We start from the raw sequence: 11,255 nt of genomic DNA, 5'->3' as shown, positions 1-11,255 counted from the left end.
ACTATGGAAACACATCAGAGGTCCCCCGATTACTCTGTATGATCCCCATCTCTGTGGTGAGGTCGGAGTACTTAATGCTGCCAGACACCTCACGTGATGTCACCAAACCCCCTGATTATTGTGGGAACAGCACCAGACTCCACCACTAGGGGAACATAAGGATCGGGCAGTCGGATTTCAATTGTCTGATCTTTTTCTTGTTGTAAACATAAGTCTAGGCGGCCTACCCCCGGCCACACCCTCTCTACTGAGACACACGCACACCCGTCCGATCTGAGCATACACGTGAAAGTAGCGACTGGGTGAGAGAGATAGATAGACAGACATCTAAAGCAGTGCTTCTCAACCAGCGTGCCTCCAGCTGTTGCAAAACTACAACTCCCAGCATGCCCAGACAGCCGTTGGCATGCTGGGAGTTGTAGTTTTGCAACAGCTGGAGGCACTCCAGTTGAGCAAACACTGGTCTTTGGTTGTCAGAGCATGCTGGGAGTTGTAGTTTTGAAACAGCTGGAGGCACACCCGTTGGGCAAACACTGATCTTTATCTGTTAGGGAATGCTGGGAGTTGTAGTTTTGCAACAGATGGAGGCTCACCGGTAGGGCAAACACTGGTCTTTGGCTGTCAGGGCATGCTGGGAGTTGTAGTTTTGCAACAGCTGTAGGCACACTGGTTGAGCAAACACTGGTCTTTAGATGTCAGGGCATGTTGGGAGTTGTAGTTTTGCAACAGCTGGAGGCACACTGATTGGAAAACACTGGTCTAGAGTGTGTGGCCAGTGGACAAGGTCATGAAAGTCCTTTCATAGGAGGCCACTTCAGAATGGAAGTGATGGTTGCTATGAAGATCCCGCCCTGGCAACCATTGGATGAAATGAATGCGCAATAACAAATACGTAAGAACTACTATATAATATATATAATTCAGTCATATTCTCGTACATCTCGAGGACGCTTTGAGTCCCTCAGTTCAGCGAGTGATGGGACAGTTTCCCCTGAGGTCCAAGTCCAGGACCTTCTCACCCTCTCCCGATCCTGGAGACGTCCATCTTACCCTAATATAGGACATAAACAGAGATTTATACAACAAATCCACTTCACATGCCATGGGGAGTATTCAGCAGTCTTCTCCCTGAGGGACCTTCCGTGGTGACGGACGTTCAGGGGGGTCACAGTATTTCACTTCGTCCCAGTCTTTGGCGCAGTAATCGTCATTCAGCTGCAGAGGGATCTGTACGTCCACACTCGGTTTCTCCTTTTTCTTTTTCGAGCTTCGTCTTCTCCTGGAACAAAGAAATAGGAAGGTCCCGGCCATGCAGAAGATGACAGAGACCGACACCACAGCCAGGGCCACCGGGGCCGTCAGGGACAAGGCGAATGGGGCCGCGGCCGGCTGGTATTTCGGGCAGGGCCCCAGAGTGATCACCGGGTTCTCCTGGGTCAGACTCCTCATGATTAATGACTCCACGTAGCTCCTGTTGCTTATGCTTTGGTTCAGAAGGATGTTGACCCACACTGCAGTGGAGAGTGCGTGAGGATAGCCCTGGTCACTGGCCTTCACTAAGAGCTGATACAGTCCACAATGAGGACTACTAGTACTGTACTTTAATATGATGTCACCCGTGTGGGCATCAACCCTGAAGAGACTGGCAGAAGGGCCAATCTCATCGTACTCTGTATATGTTATCGCTCCATTCAATCCTGCATCGTAGTCAACTGCTTGGACCTTGGCCACAGATGAACCCTGAGAAGTGTCCGGTGTAACCAAAACGTAGGAATAGTTTGACTCTGGAAGAACTATCAGAGGAGCGTTATCGTTCACATCCAGGATGAAGACTAGAACCTTGACTTGTGAGGTCAGTGCTGGACTTCCTCCGTCTCTTGCTTCCACCCAAACTTCATACATTAAGACTTTTTCATAATCAAAGGAACCTCCAGACCTGAGGATTCGGTCTTCACCAATAGAAAACAATGAAGTGATATTTAGAAGGTGCACGGAGAAGTCTCCATTCAGCCCAGAGTCCATGTCCGTCACATTAATAAAGCCGACCTCTCCTCCATGAGGAAGATCTTCAGGGACGTAGAATGTGAACTCATTCGAAGCAAAGGTTGGTGGGTTGTCATTTTGGTCTAGGACCCAGATAACTACAGCACAAGAAGAGTTTCTGGATGGGGAACCTTGGTCCATGGCTGTGACTTGTACGGTATAGGACGCTTTCTTTTCTCTGTCCAAAGATTTGGATGTTGTAAGGATCCCGCTGGAGCTGTCAATGGAGAACACTCCGGGGTCACCGCTGTGCAAGAAGTAACGGACAAGTCCATTGGAGCCGCTATCATCATCAGAAGCCGACAGGTTCAGTAGGATGTCACCGGGAACATTGTTTTCTTCAATGAATATTTCCTCAAAGTGGTTTGAGAACTTGGGGCTATTATCGTTTACGTCTTCGATCGTTATCCTGATAGTTTCCTTATACGTCAGTGATTTGTCATTGGTCGAAATTCCAGTTATCGTGATGTCATATTGTTGTTTTAACTCAAAATCCAATGGACTGGATGTCAATAGGAGGAAAGTGTCTGGAGAAGAATCAGAGGGTCTTAGGATGAAAGGAGAAGATTCGTTTATGAAGAAAGGACGACTAATGTCACCATCTGGGTCTGTGACATGCAGGATGGCGATGATTGTCCCTGGTAGGACATCTTCCTGGATGGAGATGCCACCTTCCTTTTGGGAGGCTATGAAGCGAACTTCCATCTTAGGCGTCTTTCTAATTTTTTCTTGATTGATAGTGACTGAAGCCACTGCTGGGAAGCAACCATGTCCACCGGCCAACACGGACAGCTTATACTGGGTCACCTGCTCCGGTAACGGTGCCGCTAGGGTCATTGACCCAGATGAACTATCTAGATTAAAAAGTTTTTTGATTGATTCTGGAACTCGGGCGCTGTAAAAATACTCGATCACCTTGTTCTCGCCATCATCTGCATCTACTGCTTGTACTTGTAGTACTTGGTCACCCACCGATGTGTTCCTGGGAAGATTTACAGAGATGTTGCTTACGGTGAACACCGGACAATTATCATTGATGTCCAAAATCTTTACAACCAGTTCAGCGCTGCCGGACAATTGTGGGAATCCATTATCATAGGAGATTAGACTCATCCTATGTTCACTTTGAGATTCACGGTCCAGAGGACGGAGAACAACTAACACCAAAAACTCTGTGTGTTCTTCTAGAGAGAAGACATTATCCGGGCAGAGGAGTCGGTATGACAGCTCTGCATTGTGCTCCACATCCAAGTCTTTGGCTAAGTGGTCAATAACAAATTTGGTTCCGATAGTTGTGTCCTCTGGAATGGAGATCGTGTATGTCGGCTCTGAGAACTGGGGCGGATGGTCATTAATGTCCAGGATAAAAAGCTTCACTTTGGTAAATTCTGAATGTTCTTGAGATGAAATGAAGACGTCCAAGGTCATAGAGCATTGGTTCATGGTATCCAGGGGGCACAAGGCTTCCCGATCCAGCTTCTCTACTGTCGTGTACAGATTCCCACTTTGGTCATCAAGGTGGAAATAGTTTGTGTGTGTGAGGAGCTTGTACTGCAGGGACACGGGCGGCAGCAGAATGTTCTGGATGCTTCCAATCAATGTGTCTTCTTCTTGCTCCTCCTGGACATAGAATATGGTTTCTGTGGAAGCTCCGGGAACGTGCAGGACATGAAGAATATTTGTAAGAAGTAGAAAGTATTTCTGAAAAATAAAATGTGAAAAAAGTCTCAGGTGTCAATAAATACGGGTTATGGTGAAATCAATTTTATCATGTCAAGAAAACATTATGGGGGATAACTGTTCAGGATACTGGGGGGGGCACCTGTCTTGGATAATGGGGGGGGGGGGCATGTGTTCTGGATACTGGGGGGCATGTGTTCTGGTTAGTGGGGGGGTAAGTGTACTGGTTACTGGAAGCACCTGTCCTGGATACTGGGGGGGGGAGGCACCTCTCCTGGGTACTGGGTGGGAGGACACTGGGGGGGCAGTGTGTCCCGGACACTGGGGGGGCAGTGTGTCCCGGACACTGGGGGGGGCAGTGTGTCCCGGACACTGGGGGGGGCAGTGTGTCCCGGACACTGGGGGGGGCAGTGTGTCCCGGACACTGGGGGGGGCAGTGTGTCCCGGACACTGGGGGGGCAGTGTGTCCCGGACACTGGGGGGGCAGTGTGTCCCGGATACTGGGGGGCATGTGTTCTGGATACTGGGGGGCATGTGTCCTGGATACTGGGGGGGGGGGGCATGTGTCCTGGATACTGGGGGGGGGCATGTGTCCTGGATACTGGGTGTGATGGAACCCAGCTAAATGGGTGCAGAAGTGATGATCCCAGGTGCTCCCCCATGCAAAGAAGATTTGTTAAACAGGACGAATCAGACAGTTGAAATAATAAACACTGATTTATTACAGTATTAAAAACACAAAAGACTACGCGTTTCAAGGGGTGGGACCACCTCTTCTTCAGGTCCAATCAATACTGGGGGGGGGGGGGTATGTGTCCTGGATGCTGGGGGGCATGTGTCCTGGATGCTGGGGGGCATGTGTCCTGGATGCTGGGGGGCATGTGTCCTGGATGCTGGGGGGCATGTGTCCTGGATGCTGGGGGCGTGTGTCCTGGATGCTGGGGGGCATTTGTCCTGGATACTACAGGGCGTGTGTCCTGGATACTACGGGGCGTGTGTCCTGGATACTACGGGGCGTGTGTCCTGGATAAGAGATGGCATGAGTACTGGAATGTGGGGGTCTGTATCCTGGGTACTGGGGAGGGCACCTGTCCTAGATACTGGGAGACTGTGTCCTGGATAGGGGGCCATGTGTCCTAGATAAAGGGGGTGGTGGCATTTGTGGCGCATCAGGAAGCTGAGCTTCATCATCCACAATAGTTCTGGTGTCCTCCCTTCATGAAAAGACCCCAAAAGAAGGTGTGATACCCCATCATAAGAAGACCCTAACAGAAGGTGGGACACTCCATAGTGAGGAGACCCTAAAAGAAGGCGGGACACTCCATAGTGAGAAGACCCTAAGAGAAGACAAGACACTCCATAGTGAGAAGACCTTAAGAGAAGACTGGACACTCCATTGTGAGAAGACCTTAAGAGAAGACCCTAAGAGAAGACTGGACATACCATAGTGAGAAGACCCTAACAGAAGATCCTAAGAGAAGACTGGACACTCCATAGTGAGAAGACCCTAAGAGAAGACTGGACACACCATAGTGAGAAGACCCTAAGAGAAGACAGGACACTCCACAGTGAGAAGACCCTAAGAGAAGACTGGACACTCCATAGTGAGAAGACCCTAAGAGAAGACAGGACACTCCACAGTGAGAAGACCCTAAGAGAAGACTGGACACAACATAGTGAGAAGACCATAAGAGAAGACAGGACACACCATAGTGAGAAGACCCTAAGAGAAGACAGGACACACCATAGTGAGAAGACCCTAAGAGAAGACAGGACACTCCACAGTGAGAAGACCCTAAGAGAAGACAGGACACACCATATTGAGAAGACCCTAAGAGAAGACTGGACACACCATAGTGAGAAGACCCTAAGAGAAGACTTGACACACCATAGTGAGAAGACCCTAAGAGAAGACAGGACACACCATATTGAGAAGACCCTAAGAGAAGACTGGACACACCATAGTGAGAAGACCCTAAGAGAAGACTTGACACTCCATAGTGAGGAGATCCTAAGAGAAGACTGGACACACCATATTGAGAAGACCCTAAGAGAAGACTGGACACACCATAGTGAGAAGACCCTAAGAGAAGACTTGACACTCCATAGTGAGGAGATCCTAAGAGAATACAGGACACTCCACAGTGAGAAGACCCAAAGAGAAGACTGGACACTCCACAGTGAGAAGACCCTAAGAGAAGGGTGGGTTCACACTACATTTTCTCCCATACGGGAGCGCATACGGCAGGGGGGAGCTAAAACCTCGCGCTCCCGTATGCCTTCGTATGCGCTCCCGTATGCCTTCGTATGCGCTCCCATGTGTCATTCATTTCAATGAGCCGGCCGGAGTGAAACGTTCGGTCCGGTTGGCTCATTTTTGCGCCGTATGCGCTTTTATGACCGGACCTCAAACCGTGGTTGACCACAGTTTTAGGTCCGGGGGAAAAGCGCATACGGCACAAAAATGAGCCGACCGGACCGAACGTTTCACTCCGGCCGGCTCATTGAAAGGAATGACACACGGGAGCGCATACGAAGGCATACGGGAGCTCAAGGTTTTAGCTCCCCCCTGCCGTATGCGCTCACGTATGGGAGAAAACGTAGTGTGAACCCACCCGAAGACAGGACACACCATGGTGATAAGACCCTAAGAGAAGACTGGACACTCCATAGTGAGAAGACCCTATGAGAAGACAGGACACTCCATAGTGAGAAGACCCTAAGAGAAGACAGGACACTCCACAGTGAGAAGACCCTAAGAGAAGACAGGACACTCCACAGTGAGAATACCCTAAGAGAAGACAGGACACTCCACAGTGAGAAGACCCTAAGAGAAGACAGGACACTCCACAGTGAGAAGACCCTAAGAGAAGACTGGACACTCCACAGTGAGAAGACCCTAAGAGAAGACTGGACACTCCACAGTGAGAAGACCCTAAGAGAAGACAGGACACTCCACAGTGAGAAGACCCTAAGAGAAGACAGGACACTCCACAGTGAGAAGACCCTAAGAGAAGACAGGACACTCCATAGTGAGAAGACCCTAAGAGAAGACAGGACACGCCATAGTGAGAAGACCCTAAGAGAAGACTGGACACTCCATAGTGAGGAGACCCTAAAAGAAGGCGGGACACTCCATAGTGAGAAGACCCTAAGAGAAGACAAGACACTCCATAGTGAGAAGACCTTAAGAGAAGACTGGACACTCCATTGTGAGAAGACCTTAAGAGAAGACCCTAAGAGAAGACTGGACATACCATAGTGAGAAGACCCTAACAGAAGATCCTAAGAGAAGACTGGACACTCCATAGTGAGAAGACCCTAAGAGAAGACTGGACACACCATAGTGAGAAGACCCTAAGAGAAGACAGGACACTCCACAGTGAGAAGACCCTAAGAGAAGACTGGACACTCCATAGTGAGAAGACCCTAAGAGAAGACAGGACACTCCACAGTGAGAAGACCCTAAGAGAAGACTGGACACAACATAGTGAGAAGACCATAAGAGAAGACAGGACACACCATAGTGAGAAGACCCTAAGAGAAGACAGGACACACCATAGTGAGAAGACCCTAAGAGAAGACAGGACACTCCACAGTGAGAAGACCCTAAGAGAAGACAGGACACACCATATTGAGAAGACCCTAAGAGAAGACTGGACACACCATAGTGAGAAGACCCTAAGAGAAGACTTGACACACCATAGTGAGAAGACCCTAAGAGAAGACAGGACACACCATATTGAGAAGACCCTAAGAGAAGACTGGACACACCATAGTGAGAAGACCCTAAGAGAAGACTTGACACTCCATAGTGAGGAGATCCTAAGAGAAGACTGGACACACCATATTGAGAAGACCCTAAGAGAAGACTGGACACACCATAGTGAGAAGACCCTAAGAGAAGACTTGACACTCCATAGTGAGGAGATCCTAAGAGAATACAGGACACTCCACAGTGAGAAGACCCAAAGAGAAGACTGGACACTCCACAGTGAGAAGACCCTAAGAGAAGGGTGGGTTCACACTACATTTTCTCCCATACGGGAGCGCATACGGCAGGGGGGAGCTAAAACCTCGCGCTCCCGTATGCCTTCGTATGCGCTCCCGTATGCCTTCGTATGCGCTCCCATGTGTCATTCATTTCAATGAGCCGGCCGGAGTGAAACGTTCGGTCCGGTTGGCTCATTTTTGCGCCGTATGCGCTTTTATGACCGGACCTCAAACCGTGGTTGACCACAGTTTTAGGTCCGGGGGAAAAGCGCATACGGCACAAAAATGAGCCGACCGGACCGAACGTTTCACTCCGGCCGGCTCATTGAAAGGAATGACACACGGGAGCGCATACGAAGGCATACGGGAGCTCAAGGTTTTAGCTCCCCCCTGCCGTATGCGCTCACGTATGGGAGAAAACGTAGTGTGAACCCACCCGAAGACAGGACACACCATGGTGATAAGACCCTAAGAGAAGACTGGACACTCCATAGTGAGAAGACCCTATGAGAAGACAGGACACTCCATAGTGAGAAGACCCTAAGAGAAGACAGGACACTCCACAGTGAGAAGACCCTAAGAGAAGACAGGACACTCCACAGTGAGAATACCCTAAGAGAAGACAGGACACTCCACAGTGAGAAGACCCTAAGAGAAGACAGGACACTCCACAGTGAGAAGACCCTAAGAGAAGACTGGACACTCCACAGTGAGAAGACCCTAAGAGAAGACTGGACACTCCACAGTGAGAAGACCCTAAGAGAAGACAGGACACTCCACAGTGAGAAGACCCTAAGAGAAGACAGGACACTCCACAGTGAGAAGACCCTAAGAGAAGACAGGACACTCCATAGTGAGAAGACCCTAAGAGAAGACAGGACACGCCATAGTGAGAAGACCCTAAGAGAAGACTGGACACACCATAGTGAGAAGACCCTAAGAGAAGACAGGACACACCATAGTGAGAAGACTGGACACACCATAGTGAGAAGACCCTAAGAGAAGACTGGACACTCCACAGTGAGAAGGCCCTAAGAGAAGACAGGACACACCATAGTGAGAAGACCCTAAGAGAAGACTGGACACTCCACAGTGAGAAGACCCTAAGAGAAGACTGGACACTCCACAGTGAGAAGACCCTAAGAGAAGACTGGACACTCCACAGTGAGAAGACCCTAAGAGAAGACTGGACACTCCACAGTGAGAAGACCCTAAGAGAAGACTGGACACACCACAGTGAGAAGACCCTAAGAGAAGACTGGACACTCCACAGTGAGAAGACCCTAAGAGAAGACTGAACACACCATAGTGAGAAGACCCTAAGAGAAGACAGGACACTCCATAGTGAGAAGACCCTAAGAGAAGACTGGACACACCATAGTGAGAAGACCCTAAGAGAAGACTGGACACACCATAGTGAGAAGACCCTAAGAGAAGACAGGCCACTCCACAGTGAGAAGACCCTAAGAGAAGACTGGACACTCCACAGTGAGAAGACCCTAAGAGAAGACTGGACACTCCACAGTGAGAAGACCCTAAGAGAATACTGGACACTCCATTGTGAGAAGACAGGACACTCCACAGTGAGAAGACCCTAAGAGAAGACAGGACAATCCACAGTGAGAAGACCCTAAGAGAAGACTGGACACTCCATAGTGAGAAGACCCTAAGAGAAGACTGGACACTCCACAGTGAGAAGACCCTAAGAGAAGACTGGACACTCCATAGTGAGAAGACCCTAAGAGAAGACTGGACACTCCATAGTGAGAAGACCCTAAGAGATGACTGGACACTCCACAGTGAGAAGACCCTAAGAGAAGACTGGACACTCCATAGTGAGAAGACCCTAAGAGAAGACTGGACACTCCACAGTGAGAAGACCCTAAGAGAAGACTGGACACTCCACAGTGAGAAGACCCTAAGAGAAGGTCGGATGCTCTAGAGAACATCTAGAGTCTGAGACGACCTGACAAGACGATGTGATGTTACTACAGGTCTCTTTATGGATTTGTTCTAGTCAATAAACTTGTAGGAAACTGTTCTTATTAAAGTGGCACAAGGCGTGAAACGGAACAAAAACTTTTTCTGTGACCATAGAGAAGCATCAAACCTTGACTGAGCATCCTGTCCCACCTACATTATAGAAAGGAGGACGGAGGCGTGGAGTGGGGAATGGGATTACAGTGATCATCACTTCTCTTCTGCGACCCTGATACATCCTCCATTATACACAAGTCATAGATAGATATGAGATAGATAGATATGAGATAGATAGATATGAGATAGATAGATATGAGATAGATAGATATGAGATAGATAGATAGATAGATATGAGATAGATAGATAGATAGATATGAGATAGATAGATAGATATGAGATAGATAGATAGATATGAGATAGATATGAGATAGATGATAGATAGATATGAGATAGATAGATAGATAGATATGAGATAGATATGAGATAGATAGATAGATATGAGATAGCTATGAGATAGATGATAGATAGATATGAGATAGATAGATAGATAGATATGAGATAGATAGATATGAGATAGATAGATATGAGATAGAGAGATATGAGATAGAGAGATAGATAGATAGATAGATATGAGATAGATAGATAGATAGATATGAGATAGATAGATATGAGATAGATAGATAGATAGATATGAGATAGATAGATATGAGATAGATATATAAATAGGCAGATAATATTTCACTGTTTGGCGCCTCGGGTGTCTCTCTGATCTTCTCTTTGTTCTCCTGACACTTGTAGTTCCTCTGTCGTCTTCCTGTTATATAATATATTGGGGTCAGGTGGTGCCCGGGGGCGGTGCAGACAATGGTCGGACATTATAGATATTTCCATAGAATGGATCCGTAGAAACAAATAAATCCGGCTCCTAACACATCACATATGTAAATTAGTAAACGAAGCTTTAATGTTTTAGGACTAATAATTATCAGACATTGTATATAACAATACGGGGCCACAGTCCTGATCACCCAAGATCATCTGCACCAACAAAGCCAGCAGGGGCCCCACAAAAACCATAACAGGGGCCCCACAAAAATCATAACAGGGGCCCCACAAAAATCATAACAGGGGCCCCACAAAAATCATAACGGGCCCCACAAAAATCATAACAGGGGCCCCACAAAAATCATAACAGGGGCCCCACAAAAATCATAACAGGGGCCCCGCAAAAATCATAACAGGGGCCCCGCAAAAATCATAACAGGGGCCCCACAAAAATCATAACAGGGGCCCCACAAAAATCATAACAGGGGCCCCACAAAAATCATAACAGGGGCCCCACAAAAATCATAACAGGGGCCCCACAAAAATCATAACAGGGGCCCCGCAAAAATCATAACAGGGGCCCCGCAAAAATCATAACAGGGGCCCCACAAAAATCATAACAGGGGCCCCACAAAAATCATAACAGGGGCCCCACAAAAATCATAACAGGCCCCACAAAAATCATAACAGGGGCCCCGCAAAAATCATAACAGGGGCCCCGCAAAAATCATAAC

The 11,255-nt window shown here is 48.2% G+C and overlaps 1 protein-coding gene across 1 annotated transcript; it reads right to left on the bottom strand.

The window, feature by feature from the left end:
• Positions 1-462: 462 nt before the first annotated feature.
• On the bottom strand, positions 463-3,894 carry LOC130292035 (protocadherin-20-like). Its single transcript, XM_056541468.1, has 2 exons — positions 3,866-3,894; positions 463-3,769 (listed from the first exon to the last, which is right to left on the bottom strand). Exons 1-2 carry the CDS (start codon positions 3,892-3,894, stop codon positions 1,114-1,116), a joined length of 2,685 nt encoding a protein of 894 aa, XP_056397443.1. The 3' UTR covers positions 463-1,113.
• Positions 3,895-11,255: the final 7,361 nt, after the last annotated feature.

Source organism: Hyla sarda, chromosome 9, assembly GCF_029499605.1.
Source record: "Hyla sarda isolate aHylSar1 chromosome 9, aHylSar1.hap1, whole genome shotgun sequence".
Taxonomy (NCBI): domain Eukaryota; kingdom Metazoa; phylum Chordata; class Amphibia; order Anura; family Hylidae; genus Hyla; species Hyla sarda.
Note: the sequence above shows the minus strand (reverse complement) of the source record. Positions and strands in the feature narration are given on the sequence as shown.